This window comes from Schistocerca gregaria, chromosome 5 (genome assembly GCF_023897955.1).
Source record: "Schistocerca gregaria isolate iqSchGreg1 chromosome 5, iqSchGreg1.2, whole genome shotgun sequence".
In the NCBI taxonomy this organism is placed as follows: domain Eukaryota; kingdom Metazoa; phylum Arthropoda; class Insecta; order Orthoptera; family Acrididae; genus Schistocerca; species Schistocerca gregaria.
This window is the reverse complement of record NC_064924.1, coordinates 121605599-121627890: the sequence shown is the minus strand read 5'-3', so window position 1 is coordinate 121627890 and position 22292 is coordinate 121605599. Positions and strand designations below refer to the sequence as shown.

Below are 22292 nucleotides of genomic sequence, written 5' to 3'. Positions count from 1 at the left end.
AATAATCCCTCCGCCCCCCAACCAAGTGTCGAAAAAAGTTATTTCATTCTGAAGACGAAACTTTCGCTAGTACCATCCATCCCTACTTGAATCGTGAATGGCGCGCGCAAAGTGGAGAGAAAATCTGTTGGCCAACCTACGTAATTTCTCTTTGCAGTCATTTCCTGATACGTATCTGGGAGACGGTAACATATGGCCAACAAGACTTAGAAGAATTGTCAAAGTGATCGTCGTTACTACCTGCTTCATCTGCACTAACCCACATGTATCATTCTGGGAACGTAAACTTGGTCGGAAGTTGGAAACAGTCTGAAACAATACTCATCCTACCGAATGACAATCTTCCATTTCTCCATAGCGCAGGCTTTATGGGTTCGGCATCACGCCCTGCACTTGCTTTTTGGAGCACCGTTCATGGTGTTTTGGTGCCGAAAGGGTTCGCGAGTGCTACATTCAGTTCTGCAGTGACTTTTCCTGTTGTCGTCCTCTTATTTTGCGTCACATACCTTTTAAATGACCGCTAGTTGTGATCACACTACACATACTCGTACTTTCGGAGACGTTGACTGCATAAATCTTAGATAAGATGCCTCTTGAATCACCAAAACACTTTGAGCTCCTTAGGTTATGGAAGCACACACCATACGAACGCAATCAATCTGCCCATGTTCGAATTCAGGTAGGCCCGACATAGCGGCCGCACGACTGTTACTGACACATGCACTGTGTTGATGACATCACACAGACGGCCTTCGCGGTCAACCACAACAGCGCGACCAGCTGGATCGGCTGACATCTACATTTCATGTTCAACCATGCATTTTTCGCGAATTCTCTATTTTTTGTGTAACTCCTGAAGTGCTTGCATGTGCTCCAAGAGCATGGCAGTAATGTCTTTCACAGTGATATGCCTAAGTCTATTAGGTACATATATCGCCTCATTTTCTTAAGATATATAAAGTAACAATACAGCATTTTTGCGAACAATTTATGGCGCTTTAAAAAAAACGACGGAATAACGGGATGTACAATTTCGGATCCATCACATGCTGATGATATATAGCCATTCTTTTTTAAGCGTGTTGGTTTTTCGTAATATTCTCAACTACAAACATATACGAAAATCACGTCGTCTGCACTCTTCTATGTCCACCTCAAATAAGAGCCTGCATCTAAACACAAATTCTGCAAGCCACTATACAGTTCTCGGTGTGCCTGCCGGAGTGGCCGAGCGGCTCTAGGAGCTTCAGTCTGGAACCGCGCGACCGCTACGGTCGTAGGTTCGAATCCTGCCTTGGGCAAGGATGTGTGTGATGTCCTTAGGATATTTAGGTTTAAGTAGTTCTAAGTTCTAGGGGACTGATGACCTCAGAAGTTAAGTCCTGTAGTGCTCAGAACCATTTGAACCATTTTGAGTTCTCGATGTGGCTTACGTCCTAACAGTATTATCAATTTTCATTTTTTCATTTCTATCCCTTCCTTCCTCCTCACCCCTCCCCCCACCCTAGCCACGCACACATACTGCCCAAGTAAAAGAAAACTGCATTGTCTATAGACATCCATACACACCCCATTCCACCTTTATGTTTCTGGAGAAATATGCCTTCTTCCCACGAGTTTTTTCTTTTCTCTTGTATATTTAAATGGAACGTACCCACTTATATGATCCCAGCAGCCACATGACGCAATGTTGTTGCTTCACGCATCAGCAACATCCATTCACGCAACGCGATTTTATGAGCAGTAATAGTGTTTTATAAACCAACTTCTTCATCCACATACCACATTTCTTCCAGTCTGTCATCTGCTTATTGGTTTATGTACCTATGCTATGTTTTTTTCCGTAGCAGGACCAATGTCCAGGAAATTCAGAATTGTACACCTTCCCACCTCCTCTCCATTCAACCTGACCAACCTGGACCGACAAGTTTCAATTTGGTACCCCTCCCCCATCACTCCCCATGAACATGTGGACTCTCGTGATTGATAGACATCCACTTGTAGAGTGCTATATAAACCCAGTAGCCCAACCATGCAGCTAGCTGTCGAAGCGATGTTAGAGTTCACCATGTATCATTTTACCACCAACGTTTCTATGTGCGTTATTGTCAGGATACCATCTGACATTGAGTTCTAACTCATAGTTGAAGTTGAAAATGTGCATTCACGTATGAAAGTGCGGCTACGTCAAATAGCGGGAGCAACTGTGCAACAATCTTGTGTTGCAGTGTCCTCAAGAGATATGTGTATGTTACATTAATTTTTATTTGTAATTAGGTGGAATACATACAAACCATTGGTTGTATTGTAGATGTCTCCTATGGAACAACACTTTGGTTCGATCTGTACAAAGTACGAGGGTCGTTCCTAAAGTAATGCCTCCTATTTTTACTCATGGAAATTACAGGAGGTACATAAATCACAACAGCACAGCTAAATAGAGAAATATTTCAACTACAGATTGTCATTTATCCACATAGTCACCACCATTCGTCATGCAATTTTGCCAACGATGAACCAGAGCCTGCATATAGAGCTCGTAAAAATCGGAACAAGCTGAGGCTAACCATATTCCTTCCAGCTTTGACGACAGCGTCCGGGTCTTGAAAATGTTCGCCACGTAGTCCATGTTTCAGAGGCACAAAGAGATGAAATCAGAATGCACTAAATCGGGGTTGTACGGTGGATGTGGTAAGACAGTCCAGCTGAATTCTGCAAAGACTTGCATGGTCGCAAAACTGGTGTGCAGTCTGGCGTTATCATGTAGCAGGTGAAAGTTGGTCCTCTTCTCTGACCTTACCATGGAAATTCGGGCTTTCAGCTTACTCAGTGTCGTCTTGTAGCGTGCTGAATTGACAGTCTCACCAGGCTGTAGGGCATCCTAACGAACCACACCCTGTCTATGCCAGACGACTCTTCACACATCACTTTGCCTGCAGATGGCTGTGTCTTGAATTTCTTCTTTGACGGAGAGTTCGTATATTGCCATTCCATGGACTGTCTTTTGGATTCTGGTTGGTAGTGGTGACGCCAAGTCTCATGCCCAGTGACGATGCTCTCCAGAAGATTGCCACCTTGAGTTTCATATTTATCCAGCAGGTTCCGAAAAATTTCCATTCGTTGAGTCTTTTGTTCTTCTGTAAGTATCCACGGAACCCATCTCGCACTCACTTTGTGATAGCCAAGATGTTCCAACATTCCGCTGTGGGTATGAATTAAAAACCGCATTCAGCCACAACTTTTCGTGTTTTATTGAGAACACCATGCATTTCGGATCCTGTAGGTCCATGATCAGGTGTAATTTGTCTTAATACATGATTTATTTCTTCTCTTAAACGAGGTGTGATGCATATTCCTGTCACGAAAGGTTTAATATTAGGTTATGAATTTCATAAGTCAAACGCGTAAAATACGCTCCTGGAAATGGAGAAAAGAACACATTGACACCGGTGTGTTAGACCCACCATACTTGCTCCGGACACTGCAAGAGGGCTGTACAAGCAATGATCACACGCACGGCACAGCGGACACACCAGGAACCGCGGTGTTGGCCGTCGAATGGCGCTAGCTGCGCAGCATTTGTGCACCGCCGCCGTCAGTGTCAGCCAGTTTGCCGTGGCATACGGAGCTCCATCGCAGTCTTTAACACTGGTAGCATGCCGCGACAGCGTGGATGTGAACCTTATGTGCAGTTGACGGACTTTGAGCGAGGGCGTGTAGTGGGCATGCGGGAGGCCAGGTGGACGTACCGCTGAATTGCTCAACACGTGGGGCGTGTGGTCTCCACAGTACATCGATGTTGTCGCCAGTGGTCGGCGGAAGGTGCACGTGCCCGTCGACCTGGGACCGGACCGCAGCGACGCACGGATGCACGCCAAGACCGTAGGATCCTACGCAGTGCCGTAGGGGACCGCACCGCCACTTCCCAGCAAATTAGGGACACTGTTGCTCCTGGGGTATCGGCGAGGACCATTCGCAACCGTCTCCATGAAGCTGGGCTACGGTCCCGCACACCGTTAGGCCGTCTTCCGCTCACGCCCCAACATCGTACAGCTCGCCTCCAGTGGTGTCGCGACAGGCGTGAATGGAGAGACGAATGGAGACGTGTCGTCTTCAGCGATAAGAGTCGCTTCTGCCTTGGTGCCAATGATGGTCGTATGCGTGTTTGGCGCCGTGCAGGTGAGCCCCACAATCAGGACTGCATATGACCGAGGCACACAGGGCCAACACCCGGCATCATGGTGTGGGGAGCGATCTCCTACACTGGCCGTACACCTTTGGTGATCGTCGAGGGGACACTGAATAGTGCACGGTACATCCAAACCGTCATCGAACCCATCGTTCTACCATTCCTAGACCGGCAAGGGAACTTGCTGTTCCAACAGGACAATGCACGTCCGCATGTATCCCGTGCCACCCAACGTGCTCTAGAAGGTGTAAGTCAACTACCCTGGCCAGCAAGATCTCCGGATCTGTCCCCCATTGAGCATGTTTGGGACTGGATGAAGCGTCGTCTCACGTGGTCTGCACGTCCAGCACGAACGCTGGTCCAACTGAGGCGCCAGGTGGAAATGGCATGGCAAGCCGTTCCACAGGACTACATCCAGCATCTCTACGATCGTCTCCATGGGAGAATAGCAGCCTGCATTGCTGCGAAAATTGGATATACACTGTACTAGTGCCGACATTGTGCATGCTCTGTTGCCTGTGTCTATGTGCCTGTGGTTCTGTCAGTGTGATCATTTGATGTATCTGACCCCAGGAATGTGTCAATAAAGTTTCCCCTTCCTGGGACAATGAATTCACGGTGTTCTTATTTCAATTTCCGGGAGTGTATGTGCGAAATAATGGAAAAGCGAACAGTGTAAGCTTACCACATAATCCAAGGAAAGCGTTTTTAACGTTTTTATACCGGCAAACATTGTTTTCTACATGTTGTTGTCAAACATGAATTTATTTGTAGTGCTAAATATGTAACTATTAAACAATTGACATATGCAGGAAACGCTTACGGTCCAAGATGCGAAGAATAGTCGACACACTGCCAACTAACGAATAACGTATTACTAAGATAAAAAAAACATGAAATCTATAGTTTGTAGGTGTCCCCACAGGGTTATGGGAACCTATGAGTTGGAAGGTATGAAGAAAAGTAGCGATGCACATCTGGTGAACATCAAGAGCATATACTCACGGGAAAAATATCAGAGCAGCCGCAGAAATCAATTCTGTACACATGTCAACTCCCTGTTGCAGATCTCTATACGGTAAAGTGGAAGTCAAATGAATATGCAGAACTGAGTTTCCACCAAGTGATCGCTAAAGGAATGCCCTCTGATCTGCTATAGCAGAACACGGAATTGTTTCTGAACATCGAGTTTCCAATCTCTACCACTTGTTGAGCCTCATGTATGTACGAAGCGAATATTACTACAATTTTCATGATCGTCCTACCCAAAATGCATGCATGCATATCATCGGGATTTTTTAGTAGGCTGGTTCTTAAGACACGCAAATATCATCGTATGAAACCAAACAACGCATAGGTATGCCAGGAATGTAACCTTACACATACGAAAACCTATCGCAAAAATATAAAAATGACGTAACGTTGGCAAAAATCGAGGAAACCCTGGTATAATTACGGCAAATTGATGGGAAATACGTAAGTTCGAGGGAAATAGGATGAAATACGTAAAATCGAAAAAACATAGCAAAATTACGTAAATTGATTGAGAATGTATAAAGTTAGAAAAAAAAAATACCACGAAATGCGGGGAATTGAGGTGGGTTGGGGGCTATCGGCCACTCAATACCGAGAAAACCTTAAAATTGTCCTCTGTCTGCATTCAGTTTTAATTTCTCCCTCCACCTGTAAACTAAGTCGGTTTTCGTAACACATAGTTCAATAAAGGCGATATAAGTGTTACACAGAAGCACTGTATTAAAGCAGGTGAAACATGTCTATCCCAATCCAGGACAGTGCTCTCATAGACGCAGACGAACATAGATATTACCGAATTAGGGTTGCAATGTTATTCCATGACTATTAAGGAGATGAATCAGTGTGTTTATCAGACTTAAGCCAGTTCTTCTCGTGTTTTGTTGGAGAGTGGATTCATGCGACGTATGTCTACCTTAATAGTGTGAGAATGGGGTACTCCAAAGGCGTGGTGTTAAGACGAAATTGCTGTATTATCCTGCACATGAGCAAAACTACCTAACATCAGTCCATGATTTCTGCATGCAAGAGGAAGGCTACCAGGTCCGTGGTGATGCTACTGTAAACATCAATAAGACTGTTAAATTTCCTTTGGTTAGTGGTGGCGGTGTTTCATCCCTTGTAAGGAGTAGCTGTTTCTTCGTGTGCATTTTCATGCATCAGGATGTGGGTGGTAACTCAATATATCAACTAACAGAAATATTCATGTTGTTCTTCCTCGCTCTGTTTCCTAGCGAGGCATGGCCGCATCCATCAAAACCGCCACTTCTACTAATCAGCAGTACTGACATGGGAAATGTGATTGAGGATACGTACGTGCCTGAGTTCAAAAGAGGTGTAAAGCCCGTCAACTTCCTAAGAACAGCAGTTTCTCGCATTGGTTTATGAGGAGTGCAAGCGGCAGATATACACCGACGATATCTTCGTAGTGAGGAACTGCTCGTCACTTCTTAGCACATCCAGAATGGTGTAGAAGGAAGTAATTTTATCATCTTAAAGTTTGTCACTGCAGTGATTGGGTTAGAAAACTTGCAGGGTGATTGTATGTCAGATACATACATACAGATACAGATACATACAGACACAGGCATATAGTACTGGCCATTAAAATTGCTACACCAAGAAGAAATGTACATGATAAACAGGTATTGATTGGACAAATATATTACACTAGAATTAACATGCGATTACATTTTCACGCAGTTTGGGTGCATAGATCCTGAGAAATCAGTACCGAGAACAACCACAGATCTGGTCGTAATAACGGCCTTGATACGCCTGGCCATTCAGTCAAACAGAGCTTGGATGGTGTGTACAGGTACAGCTGCCCATGCAGATTCAACACGATACCACAGTTCATCAAGAGTAGTGATTGACGTATTGTGACGAGCCAGTTGCTCGGCCACCATTGACCAGACGTTTTCAATTGGTGACAGATCTGGACAATGTGCTGGCCAGGGCAGCAGTCGAACATTTTCTGTATCCAGAAAGGCCCGTACAGTACCTGCAACATGCCGCCGTGCATTATCCTGCTGAAATGTAGGGTTTCGCAGGGATCGAATGAATGGTAGAGCCACGGGTCGTAACATATCTGAAATGAATGTAACGTACACTGTCCAAAGTGCCGTCAGTGCGAACAAGAGGTGACCGAGACGTGTAACCAATGGCACCCCATACCATCACGCCAGGTGATAGGCCAATATGGCGATGACGAATACACGCTTCCAATGTGCGTTCACCACGATGTCACCAAACACGGATGCGACCATCATGATGCTGTAAACAGAACCTGGTTTCATCCGAAAATATGACGTTTTTCCATTCGTGCACCCAGGTTCGTCGTTGAGTACACCATGGCAGGCACTCCGGTCTGTGATGCAGCGTCAAGGGTAACCGCAGCCATGGTCTCCGAGCTGATAGTCCATGCTGCTGCAAACGTCATCGAACTGTTCGTGCAGATGGTTGTTGTCTTGCAAACGTCCCCATCTGTTGACTCAGGGATCGAGACGAGGCTGCACGATCCGTTACAGTCATGCGGATAAGATGCTTGTCATCTGGACTGCTAGTGGTACGAGGCCGTTGGGATACAGCACGGCGTTCCGTATTACCCTCCTGAACCTACCGATTTCATATTGTGCTAACAGTCATTGGATCTCGACCAACGCGAGAAGCAGTGTCTTGATACGATAGACCCCAGTCGCGATAGGCAACAATCCGACCTTCACTAAAGTCGGAAAATTGATGGTACGCATTTCTCCTCGAGGCATCACAACAACGTTTCACCAGGCAACGCCGGTCAACTGCTGTTTGTGTATGAGAAATCGTTTGGAAACTTTTCTCATGTCAGCACGTTGTAGGTGTCGCTACCGGCGCCAACCTTGTGTGAATGCTCTGAAAAGCTAATCATCTGCATATCGCAGCACCTTCTTCCTGTCGGTTAAATTTAGCGTTTGTGGCACGTCATCTTCGTGGTGTAGCAATTTTAATGGCCAGTAGTTTCTGTCCTGCATTAGAATATTAAGAGCAATGCATTCTGCACTACTAACACTTCGGAAACCATTCTTCCATTCCTCATGTATGAGACTATAGACACAATCCTCAGCTGTAATGCACTTATTAAACTCCTCCCTGTTGAACACCAACACCTTGTCAGTTGACCACGTTCCCTGGGAAAAGTAAAGATAGTATATTCCAGTTCAGCCTTTTCCCTGCCAATTCACAAGTGGAGCAGAGAGATTTCTTTCGAATTGTACCTAAAGCGATCATCATATGTAGAGTTACTGTTTATTTTGAGTACGTCTGCCACTAACTTCGTGTGGCGCTGTGATTTTTTTTCCCCCAGCAGGATAACAGGAGGTGCATAATATTATCAATTTTTGAGCTGTATTGCGATTTTAGGCGCTCCTTGTGTATGCATATAGAAGTGTAATTAGGCCCAATCTTTATACGATTAATTGATTAATTAGGACCTATCTTTTGTTTCAGTTTCCCAGCCAAAATAAATAAAGTACACTAACCTAACCTTCCTCACCTGCAACTGGACAGAGTTTGACCGTTTTCCTGTGTAGGTGGGTGCGATTGGGCCTTCTGGTCAGAAGGACAGGGGTTCGAGTCCCTCCAGTTCCCTAATGGCGGGGTGGGATGGGACGTCGGCAAAGCCTTGGGACAAAAAAAAATCCCACCATATGTGAATTTCCCTCCAAAATTCGAAATTCCCATCGCAGTTCTAAATTCCCGCCAATAGAGCACGTTAGGGAGGGTACAGGGACCCATGTGCTGGCTGGGCAAAACCCATGACGTCATCTGTGGGTGGGAGGTAATTATCTGATAAATTAATTAATTTGATGTCAAAATTGTGGTAGTAACCCTATTACCCCACTACTATAGTGAAAGTTAATTGTATTTGCTTCTGATTGATGGTATTGTACGGCAATCAGTTTTACAGTGTGTACAGAAGCCACTCTGAGTACCATGTTGCACTCTTAATGAAAACTTTTTGCTGATTTAAAGTATTTCCAGGCTGTTGTAAATGGTAGGTGAAATTCTTAGTTTCATCCAACATTGTTAAGACGTGTCCCTTCGGTGCATCGTGCAGGAGCTCGCAATGCGTATCTGCTGTTCCAACAAAATGCTTCGTTAAGAGATTGCACCAAACGCTGTTTAATTGTTGTGAAAGGTCACGTTGGTGAAACAAGCAGGAGGTTTGAAATATGTTTCAATGGATACGATTCAAGTTATAATAATGAAACAACGCTTGGTTAACATCTTGTAACATCGAAGGACTCTGATGAAACTGCTGCCTAGCAATGTTGGATGAAAGTGAGATTTCTACATGCCGTATACAAGAGCCTGTAAAAGTATTAAGTCAGCAGAACGGATTTATTAACAGTAGATTTTTTTTGGAAACTTTGAAGGCCTTTTTTAACAGTCCACCTGGACACAATGTATGTATGAGCAAGAGCCTCGCCCGACGAGAAGAGACAACGGCTGCACGTCGACTCACACACCATCCTAGCAGCAGGCCAGCGTGTGGACTGGCTTCCGTATACACTGTGGAACTGCGCAATGCAGAACGCCGCCAAGCAGAAGCAAACACAGTCAACTGTAACCGTCACAACCTGTTCCCTGTAAATTAAGTTGCTCGCATATTTTGTCTTTTATAGTTTTATTATTGTATATCTTTTATAGTTTTACACTTCCAATGTTTTCCATTTAATTCATTTTTAATTATTCTACATATTTCCATTCATGTGATTTTAGTATTCTATAGCTTTTGCAGTTTAAACAATCATTGTTCGACGCTCTAAATACTTTAACTATAGCTTTTGTATGATTTTACTTTTTATAGTTTTAAAGTAAGGCCCTGTCTTCTTAGACAAGAAACAGCAATGTCTTACAGATTATAAATCCACTGTCGTTATCACATTTCTCCCACTTAGTCATACACTTTTAATATTTTAAATACAATACCTAATCATTTATTTTTCTTAATTTTACAGAAGTTACTATCATATCTTATCGAATGTAATTACGTTAAGTTCAAGGGTCCATTCCACTCCCCTTTCCTGCCATCTTTCCCGCTCCCCCTCCCCTTCACTCCACTTTTCTCCCATTCCTCTCCTCTCTTCCCTTTTCCTTCCTTTCCTCTCTCTCAGTCAGTTACCTATTTAAAACGTGGACTACAGTTGTGTACCACAAGACTCTGTCGTGTGCTTTGGATACTAACACAAGGGGTCGCTGACGCAACTACATTGGTAAACCAACGTTAGTGTACAATACGCATATACTTTTTGTAAAACAATAGACAGTACGTACTTAATTTTACTTGGTTTTGAATTCTGAGGCTGGTATTGGGATACTGAAACTTGTCGTATTGTAAAAAAAGTGCAACTCTTTCTCAAAAATAAAAGAAATGTTGAAATTATTTTAAAAGACGTACATCTTATCGCCTACTCGTGGTTTCATCTTCTTTCAACTACTTTCCATGGATGCTCATGGCAGCAGAACGCCAACAGCTGACCTGCTCTAAGATGCACGTTCCTGTCTGATCGACCATTGCAACCAGTCCTCTGTCAGCGCGCCTAAGTCATTAGATTTCCCCATTTGTGGTCCGCATTGTGGCTAAAATGATTCCCCACTCGCCTCTGCTCTACTTATGTACCATACTTCCCTTATCGTACCATGTATCAACAGTCCCACCACGTAGCATTGAATCTCGCGGTAGGTGGTGGTGATAATGTTTTGGCTTATCAGTGGATATATTTTCTGAACGAATTGTCTATTTTGCAGGTATTCGCAGAATACAAGCCACTGAAACCAAAACTGTCAAGCAATTGGAAGTACGTGCTTTTTGGCTACGATGCACAATGGGTAAGTCTGTCTTTCGCAAATCCTCATAGACCCTAAAGAACTTTTTCGTCTTTTAATAGATATGTTGTAAGTAGGCTGTTTAGGTTTTTATGTTGGTAACGCCACGTAGTGCTCTGTATGAAAATCACTGGCTGTGCTGTGTGCAGTCTGTGGCTGATTAGATTAGTTGTTGGAAGATATTCGCCAGTGCAGTGTTGGGCAGTTGGATGTGAACAGCGCGTAGCGTTGGGCAGTTGGAGGTGAGCCGCCAGCAGTGGTGGATGTGAGGAAGTGAGATGCAAGAGTTTTGAGAGGTTCCTATGAGCCGACGAATTGGACGTGTGTCCGCCAAAAAACGGAAATTTGAAATTTGTAAAGATAACGGAAATTTGAAATTTGTAAAGATGAAGATCATGAATTGATATATATATATATATATATATATATATATATATATATATATATATATATACGGAAATTTGTAAAGATGAAGATCATGAATTGATATATATGATGACTTTTGAACACTATTAAGGTAAATACATTGTTTGTTCTCTATCAAAATTTTTCATTTGCTAACTATGCCTATCATCAGTACTTAGTGCCTTCAGTAGTTAGAATCTTTTGTTTAGGTAGCAGTATTGGCTCTCACTGAGTTGCAGTAGTTCAAGTAACGAAGATTTTTGTGAGGTAACTGATTCATGAACGGTATAGGGTATTGTTAGTCATGGCTATTCTCTTGAAGGGATTATTAGAAGTCAGATTTCGTTGCGCTAAAATATTGTGTGTCAGTTTAGAAATGATCAGAATAAGTAAAGAGAAAACAGTCTCAGGACGTTCAGTTTCACAATCAAGTAACGTAGAAGTTTTACCAGGACAGTCATTCTTTACATACAAAGCGGAAGTTCCATGCAAGTAATGTACTCAAACAGTTTTCTCTTTACTTATTCTGGTCATTTTTTAACTAACAAACAATATTTTAGCGCAACGCAATCTTGACTTATAATAATCCCTAAAAAAGTATAGACCTGACCTATGCCCTTCATGAATCACTTACCTCACAAAAATTTTCGTTACTCGAACTACTGCAATTCCGCGAGCGCCAATACTGGCAACTAAATAAAAGATTCTAACTACTGAAGGCACTAACTACTGATAGACATATAGTTAGCAAATTAAAGATTTTGATAGAGAACAAACAATGTATTTACCTTAATAGTGTTCAAAAGTCAGTATATAAATTCGTGACATCCAGTTTAACAGATTTCCATTTTCTGACGGACAAACGTCCAGATCGTCCGCTCATATTAACATCTCAGAACTCTGGCATCTCCCTCGCCACATCCACCACCGCTGGCGGCTCACCTCCAACCGCCCAAAACTATACTGGCGAATAACTTCCAACAACGAGTCCAACCACTCACAGACAGCACACAGCGCAATCAGCGATTTTAATACAGAGCACTACGTGGCGTTACCAGCATAAAAACCTAAACACCCTACTTACAGTGTGCCTAATCATTGATATAAACGTATCTTACACAGCTAACCCCTTCAATAATTCCTTACAGATGTTTCAGTAAAATGCATTTTTCTTAAAATTTACTTGATCAATGTGCTACGTACATGGACAGCCATAAAATAGTCATCAGGTGCAGTTGTGGCCATGGTTATAAGGATCCGGACCCCTGCTTTAAGGAATGTGTAAATCACCGTCTCAGCTGCTGTTGAGGAAAATGCTTTAGTTAACGCTCATCGAACGTCGTAACACAATTGCAACTAACAGCTGGCCATCATGGTGATAGGTCGCACTCTCTACGCACTTTGACATCAATGCCATCTCTGCAGAATACTATGTGTTGCAGCGCGTGGTAGCCGCGCGGTTTTACACGCTTTGTCACGGTTCGCGTGATACCCCCCCGTCGGAGGTTCGAGTCCTACCTCGGGCATGGGTGTGTGTGTTGTCCTTAGCGTAAGTTAGTTTAAGTTCGATTAACTAGTGTATAAGCCTAGGGGCCGATGGCTTCGGCAGTTTGGTCCCATAGGAACTTACCACCACAAATTTCCAACCTACATGTTGTTTGGATACATTACTTGAGGCGTAGCTAATAATGCCTATTTAATTTGTTGTTCAAAAATATTGTGCTTTTTAAATTTCATTTATTTCGTGGCTCCTGTGGTATAAAACTTACATTCAGTTGATGTCTATCTGAAATTACATTCTCATGTTTAGGTGCGTCTGCCGTCCAGAATTTTGCACCTCACTGGGATATAAGTATACAGTAGTTCTTACTTTATTGCAGTTGAAGTGTGCATTATGGTTTGCTCGGTTAACTGTAAAGGTAGCGCTATGTGTGATAAATGCGGATGTGGCTGTAAGTTGGTCAATCTGGGAGAAACATGTCAGAACTGTGGGTTGGTGTTTCATTGCAGCAGCAGCAGCATTCAGTGTTCAGGCCCCAAGAGGCCCATCGGGACCATCCGTGTCATCCTCAGCTGAGGATGTGGATAGGAGGGGCGTGTGGTCAGCACACCGCTCTCCTTGGTGTTTCATTGGAGAAATTGTAATGGGGAAGTCAGTAAAGTGACAGACGAGGATCTTCTACGGAGTTATAGATTATGCAGTCGAGACAAGAGGGTCATGGAACAGTGAGGGAAGATTTTTGGAGGCAGATTTAGAAATCACGTGTATCGAATTAGGTAACTTGAAGGCGGAGAGAGACAATGCTAAATGGGAAGAGGTAACAAGTAGTAAGCAAAACGGAGAAGATCTCAAAAATTCATTTCTAATTTCGGTTTGCAATAAGTTTGACTTCTTACCTGAAACAGGAGACGAGTCTCAACCAGTTTTTGAGCAAAGTAGAGTGCAGCAGACTCGTACGAACAGCTTTCAGGCTTGGTCGGTAGAATAATAAGAGCAATACCGTGTGACACGACGCTCTGGTGCAAGTCTTTCTGTTGGACGCTACTCGGGCGACTTATTCGTCCGCAAAACCAACGGCGCCCGCTTTCCCCAAGCGGTCACCCAACCGAAAGCAAGCCAGACCCAACTTTGCATAACTTCAGTTATGTGGTGGGAACCGTTGTTACCAACGTGGCAGAGCCGTTTGGTGGTCGGCAGAAAGTCCAGTAGAAAGAGAAAACATCCTTCGTAGGTAACAGTCACAGGAGGACTTAGGGCGAATACTGCAGCAAAATCTAACTGTAGAACACCAGGAAGACGACGTGCGTCGTGAAACCTAGTGTAAAACTTAGCCGGGTAACATAGAACAAAGGAGTTTTCGCAGAGACTGTGATGAAAAGATGGTTTGCTTATAGTGGGAGGAGCAGGAACCAGCCTGGCTAACAACTTAGCTTATACTATTAAAGGGTATCTGGTTGAAATAGGAGCAGCGACAGTGCACACTCACGTGTGATTTGTGGAGATTTTGCAGCCATGGTTTAACACAGCTGGCAGCTGAGATGAGTGGATTACATTTGACTGAAACAATGTCTCATATTTGTACTGTACATGTTGCTGCAATTGGAGAATGGGAATACACGAATCACTATGTGAACCTGAACAGGAGGGGGAAGGACAGAATAGTTCAAGCATGCAAAAAGTTTAAGAGGGTGCCACAACGCAAGGCAAAATCCCTGTGGAGTCAGAGGGGCACATTTTTTAGGTTGGAGTCGGGTTACAGAGACAGGAATCATTAGATGGATGGTTCAAATGGCTCTGAGCACTATTGGACTTAACATTTGACGTCTTCAGTCTACTACAACTTAGAACTACTTGAACCTAACGAACCTAAGGACATCACGCACGTCCAAGTCTGAAGCAGGATTCGAATCTGCGACTGTAGCAATCGCACGGTTCTGGACTGAAGCGCCTAGAAACGTTCGGTCACAGCGGCCAGCTTAGTTTGATGTTAGTAATAAATTCTCCAATTTGTCTGTAGCAAGATGTAGGACCGTGACTGATAGAATTATTATAAACAGTGCTCAGGCTGAAACAATTAATGTGTACCAGATTCTTAATGGGCTGTTATTGTTGTTGTGGTCTTCAGTCCTGAGACTGCTTTGATGCAGCTCTCCATGCAACTCTATCTCTGCAAGCTTCTTCATCTACCAGTGCCTACTGCAACCTACATCCTTCTGCTTCTGCTTAGTGTAGTCATCTCTTGGTCTCCCTCTACGATTTTTACCCTCCACACTGCCCTCCAATACGAAATTGGTGATCCTTTGATGCCTCAGAACATGTCCTACCAACCGATCCCTTCTTCTGGTCAAGTTGTGCCACAAACTTCTCGTCTCCCCAATCCGATTCGATACTTCCTCATTAGTTATGTGATCTACCCATCTAATCTTCAGCATTCTTCTGTAGCACCACATTTCGAAAGCTTCTATTCTCTTCTTATCCAAACTATTCATCGTCTATATTTCACTTCCATAGATGGCTACATTCCATACAAATACTTTCAGCAATGGCTTCCTGACACTTAAATCTATATTCAATGTTAACAAATTTCTCTTCTACAGAAACGCTTTCTTTGCCATTGACAGTCTACATTTTATATCCGCTCTACTTCGACCATCATCAGTTACTTTGCTCCTCAAATAGCAAAACTCCTTTACTACTTTAAATGTGTCATTTTCTAATCTAATTCCCTCAGCATCACCTGACTTAATTCGAATACATTTCATTATCCTCATTTTGCTTTTGTTGATGTTCATCTTATATCCTCCTTTCAAGACACTGTCCATTCCGTTCAACTGATCTTCCAAGTCCTTTGCTGTCTCTGACAGAATTGCAATGTCATCGGCAAACCTCAAAGTGTTTATTACTTCTCCATGGATTTTAATACCTACACCGAATTTTTCTTATGTTTCCTTCACTGCTTGCTCAATATAGAGATTGAATAACATCGGGGAAAGGCTACAGCCCTGTCTCACTCCCTTCCCAACCACTGCTTCCCTTTCATGTCCCTCGACTATATAACTGCTATCTGGTTTCTGTACAAATTGTAAATAGCTTTTCGCTCCCTGTATTTTACCCCTGCCACCATCAGAATTTGAAAGAGAGTATTCCAGTCAACATTGTCAAAAGCTTTCTCTAAGTCTACAAATGCTAGAGACGTCGGTTTGTCCTTCCTTAATCTAGCTTCTAAGACAAGTCGTAGGGTCAGTATTTCCTCACGTGTTCCAACATTTCTACGGAATCCAAACTGATCTTCCCCGAGGGCGGCTTATACTAGTTTTTCCATTCGTCTGTAAAGAATTCGCGTTAGTATTTTGCAGCTGTGACTTATTAAACTGATAGTTCGATGATTTTCACATCTGTCAACACCTGCTTTTTTTGGGTTTGGAATTATTATAGTCTGAGGGTATTTCGCCTGTCTCATACATCTTGCTCACCAGATGGTAGAGTTTTGTCAGCACTGGATCTTCCAAGGCCGTCAGTAGTTCCAATGGAATGTTGTCTACTCCGGGGGCCTTTTCCGACTCACGTCATTCAGTGCTCTGTCAAACTCTTCACGCAGTATCGTATCTCCCATTTCATCTTCATTTACATTCTCTTCCATTTCCATAATATTGTCCTCAAGTACATCGTCCTTGTATAGACCCTCTATATACTCCTTCCACCTTTCTGCTTTCCCTTCTTTGCTTAGAACTGGGTTTCCATCATAGCTCTTGATATTCATACAAGTGGTTCTCTTTTCCGCAAAGGTTTCTTTAATTTACCTGTAGGCAGTATCTATCTTACCCCTGGTGAGACAAGCCGCTACATCCTTACATTTGTCCTCTAGCCATCCCTGCTTAGCCATTTTGCACTTCCTGACGATCTCATTTTTGAGATGTTAGTATTCGATTTTGCCTGCTTCATTTACTGCATTTTTATATTTTCTCCTTTCATCAATTAAGTTCAACATTTCTTCTGTTACCCAAGGATTTCTACTAGCCTTCATCTTTTTACCTACTTGATCATCTGCTGCCTTCACTACTTCATCCCTCAGAGCTACCCATTCTTCTTCTATTGTATTTCTTTCCCCCATTTCTGTCAATTCTTCCCTTATGCTCTCCCTGAAATTCTGTACAACCTCTGGTTTAGTCAGTTTATCCAGGTCCCATCTCCTTAAATTTCCACCTTTTTGCAGTTTCTTCAGTTTTAATCTACAGTGCACATCTGCCCCTGGAAATGTCTTACAATTTAAAACCTGGTTCCTAAATCTCTGTCGTACCATTATGTAATCTATCTGAAACCTGTCAGTATCTCCTGGCTTCTTCCATGTATACAGCCTTCTTTTATGATTCTTGAACCAAGTGTCAGCTATGATTAAGTTGTGCTCTGTGGAAAATTCTACCAGGCGGCTTCCTCTTTAATTTCTTTGCCTCAGTCCATATTCACCTACTACGTTTCCTTCTCTCCCTTTTCCTACTACCGAATTCCAGTCACCTATGGCTATTAAATTTTCGTCAGTCTTCACTATCTGAATAATTTCTTTTATTTGATCATACATTTCTTCAATTTCTTCGTCATCTGCAGAGCTAGTTGGCATGTAAACTTGTACTACTGTAGTAGGTGTGGGCTTCGTATCTATCTTGGCAACAATAATGCGTTCACTATGTTGTTTGTAGTAGCTTACCCGCATTCCTATTTTCCTATTCATTATTAAACCTACTCCTGCATTACCCCTATTTGATTTTGTGTTTATAACCCTGTAGTCACGTGGCCAGAAGTCTTGTTCCTCCTGCCACCGAACGTCACTAATTCCCACTGTATCTAACTTTAACCTATCCATTTCCCTTTTTAAATTTTCTAACCTACCTGCTCTATTAAGGTATCTGGCATTCCACGCTCCGATCCGTAGAACGCCAATTTTCTTTCTCCTGAAAACGGCATCTTCTTGAGTAGTCCCCGCCCGGAGATCCGAATGGGGGACTATTTTAACTCCGGAATATTTTACGTAAGAGGACGCCATCATCATTTAATCATACAGTAAAGCTGCATGCCCTCGAGAAAAATTACGGCTGTAGTTTCCCCTTGCTTTCAGCCGTTCGCAGTACCAACGCAGCAAGGCTGTTTTGGTTATTGTTACAAGGGCAGATCAGTCAGTCATCCAGACTGTTGCCGCTGCAACTACTGAAAAGGCTGCTGCCCCTCTTCAGGAACCACACGTTTGTGTGGCCTCTCAACACATACCTTCAGTAGTCCTGAGATTCGCAAAGAAAATAATTGAATAGTATTAGTTCGTCTTACGATAATAGTTAGCTGATGTCTCTGTACATCCATTTAAAATCTCTTGTAAATCATAGCTGGTGGCTGGCAGGCACACCGCTCCTCTCAACCTCTGGCTTCGGACCTGTTACCGACTCGCTTCACTTCTCGCTCACTACTGACTTCCTACGAACGCTAAAGTGCGGTCTCTCCTGCCAACAATGCTTTCTGGTGCAGACAATCCCCGCTACCATTACAAAATGTATCAATGCGCGGTCTCTACCGCTCTTTTCTTAAAATGTATCCATACGCCGTCTCTTTCGCCCTTTTTAAAATTAGATCAATTTGCGGTCTCTGTTGCCAACAATACTTTGGTGCAGACATTCCCTGCTACCACAATTATTTCCAACATGACAAATATTAATTATTCTTACTTAATCCTATTAATAAAATATAAACATCTTTGATAAATTGTGGTCTGACAATAGACAATAGAAATATACACGTCTTACATGGGACAGGATAGAGATATACAGGGTGCTGCGAAACTAGTCTTTCAAATAAACATAGGAAGTAGAGAACGTCAAAACAAATATATTTCGTTATGGTACATAAGGTCTCTGACAGCAGTTTCTGTTTCTAGGGACGAATTACACGGAAGGTAGTTTAGCCTGCTAATTACAGCAGTGGCATTCACAGGAACTTATCGAATGTGCGATTATTGACCTGTATGCACGCTGTACAACGTCGGTCTATTGATAGCCGTGTTCGTTCGAAAATTCCTGGCATGTCCATGTGATATGATCTGTTCGTTGAGACGGAATGGAAGAATGTGTTTCAATCAACCTGTAACCGAGAATGCCGGCCCATACATTAACACCGGCTAGCTGTTGATAAACACGAGATCGAGTACTCTGCGGATTCACATGTGGTCAAATGTGTGAACTGTGTACACAGAGCAGTTTTGAATGCCAGTGCACATCCACAGTCAGCAAAACCGACACAACAGCTTACGCCAGCACCACTAACAAACAAACAAACCGTTCCCTAACATTACAAGCTGACTTCACAGTCCATTGCTTCACCATCGTAATATATTTGTTCTGATGTTCTGTACCTACAGTATTAATTTGAAAGAATAGTTCTGGAACATGCTGTATATGAAAAAAGCTTTGAATTTAAAATTCGGTATATTCCATGATAAATTTGTGTCAATTTTTGAAAATAACGTTGACTGTAAAGCCAACTGAAAAAGTAGGCCACAAATAACTAAAGAGATTAACTTATCAAGTAAGAGGAAACGAGGAATTTGTATAAATGGAGTAATTTATATAAACGGAGTAATTTATATAAACGTCAGAACAAACCAGTATTCGATGTTATTTGCTTTCTGCAGAAGATGTTATAGTATTTTAAAGAACCTCATTAAAATATCTAGAAACATGCACATATTGATAGAAATTAATAATAAAGATAATAAGGTCAAAACTATGTGGAATATCGTGAAACAGCCTGTCTGCAATCCGTTTCTGCACAAGATGCTTTCTCAGTTAGGTTGAATGCCAATGTTGTGATAGATAACTCACAAGTTGTAGGTATTATTGACAATCGCTTTCTAAATGTAGCAGCAAAAATAGAATTAAATGATTCGGCTAGAGAAGTAAGAGAATATGTTAAAAAAGTCATTCCACAAAACGTTAGGCATCTAGAAGAAGCACAAACATTCTTTACTGAAATTTAGGGGAAAAATTAATAAATTTATAGAAAAAGGAAATCTCCTACTGTGTTAATGGAGTTTCAGACAGAATTGTGAAAAGTTAATGTAACGTGGTAAATAATGTCCTTAGTGATATATGCAGTGCATATGCATACAGCGAGGTTTTCCTGACAGGTTGAAAAATGCCATAGGTAAGATATTTGATACAAAAGGTGTCAAGAAAGAGTTCAATAATTATTGTTTAATTTCCTTACTGTCGTCGTTTTCTAAACATTCGAAAAACTAACATACTAAAGTGTAGTCTCACATTAAGCAGAAGCTATCTCCTGAACACATTACAACTTGGATTCTGGAAGGCTTGTTCAAACGAGAACGTTATTCATACGTTCACTCACCAGATATTTACAGTCTTTAAAGAATAAGATACCGCTAGTGTTTTGTTATCTTCCCAAAGTCTCTGATTATGTAGATCACGTAATTCTCTAGAAAAACTTACGTTTTATGGAGTCTATATCTTTACAAACAACTGCTTTGAATCATATTTAACAAATATGAAAGCTGTAACGAATAATTCAGGTAATGTTAGAAAGAGAGAAAATTCATAGAGTTCCATAGGGTTCAATTTTGGGTCACTCCTATTCTTTATATATGTGAATGACCTTCCACTTAAGATTGTTCAAGGAAAACTGGTAAATTTTTGGACAGTACTAGTACTATAATAAATCCCATTAGAGAGAAAGCAACAGAATATTTTATTTATGGTGTTTCTCAAAGAATTATTAAGAGATTCTCTGAAAAAGGGCTATCCAATAAATTTTGAAAAAAAGCACGCTATGTTCAGTTCTGCACAACAAAAGAAGTCATACCAACAGTTGATGTAGAGGATGATGAGTAGACAGTAAACTGGGTAGAAGGCTGCAATGTTTGGATGTATATATTGATCTAAGTGTGAACTGGAAGAAGCATATTACTGAGCTGCTCAAACAATTAAATTCATAAAGTTTCTTTAGTAGTATAACTCCATGTCTTGAAACGAACAAATCAACCTCCTAACATACTTTTCAATCGGATAATTTTCTAGGGTAACTCATCACTAACAAAGAAATTGTTGAGTGTGCAAAAGTGATCAGTAAGAATAATGAGGTTTTCACCACAGTCATATTGTAAATACACTCCAGGAAATGGAAAAAAGAACACATTGACACCAGTGTGTCAGACCCACCATACTTGCTCTGGACACTGCGAGAGGGCTGTACAAGCAATGATCACACGCACGGCACAGCGGACACACCAGGAACCGCGGTGTTGGCCGTCGAATGGCGCTAGCTGCGCTGCATTTGTGCACTGCCGCCGTCAGTGTCAGCCAGTTTGCCGTGGCATACGGAGCTCCATCGCAGTCTTTAACACTGGTAGCATGCCGCGACAGCGTGGACGTGAACCGTATGTGCAGTTGACGGACTTTGAGTGAGGGCGTATAGTGGGCATGCGGGAGGCCAGGTGGACGTACCGCCGAATTGCTCAACACGTGGGGCGTGAGGTCTCCACAGTACATCGATGTTGTCGCCAGTGGTCGGCGGAAGGTGCACGTGCCCGTCGACCTGGGACCGGACCGCAGCGACGCACGGATGCACACCAAGACCGTAGGATCCTACGCAGTGCCGTAGGGGACCGCACCGCCACTTCCCAGCAAATTAGGGATACTGTTGCTCCTGGGGTATCGGCGAGGACCATTCGCAACCGTCTCCATGAAGTTGGGCTACGGTTCCGCACACCGTTAGGCCGTCTTCCGCTCACGCCCCAACATCGTGCAGCCCGTCTCCAGTGGTGTCGCGACAGGCGTGAATGGAGGGACGAATGGAGACGTGTCGTCTTCAGCGATGAGAGTCGCTTCTGCCTTGGTGCCAATGATGGTAGTATGCGTGTTTGCGCCGTGCAGGTGAGCGCCACAATCAGGACTGCATAAGACCGAGGCACACAGGGCCAACACCCGGCATCATGGTGTGAGGAGCGATCTTCTACACTGGCCGTACACCTCTGGTGATCGTGGAGGGGACACTGAATAGTGCACAGTACATCCAAACCGTCATCGAACCCATCGTTCTACCATTCCTAGACCAGCAAGGGAACTTGATGTGCCAACAGGACAATGCACATCCGCATGTATCCCGTGCCACCCAACGTGCTCTAGAAGGTGTAAGTCAACTACCCTGGCCAGCAATATCTCCGGATCTGTCCCCCATTGAGCATGTTTGGGACTGGATGAAGCGAGGTCTCACGCGGTCTGCACGTCCAGCACGAACGCTGGT

The 22292-nt window shown here is 42.9% G+C and overlaps 1 protein-coding gene across 1 annotated transcript in view; it reads left to right on the top strand.

Annotated features, from left to right (window-relative positions):
* Positions 1-22292, top strand: part of LOC126272474 (venom dipeptidyl peptidase 4-like) — a 274930-nt gene that overhangs the window by 84849 nt on the left and 167789 nt on the right. Inside the window, exon 4 of the mRNA XM_049975353.1 lies at positions 11012-11092. Within this exon, the coding sequence (XP_049831310.1) occupies positions 11012-11092 (81 nt within the window). The remainder of the gene's footprint in view (positions 1-11011; positions 11093-22292) is intronic.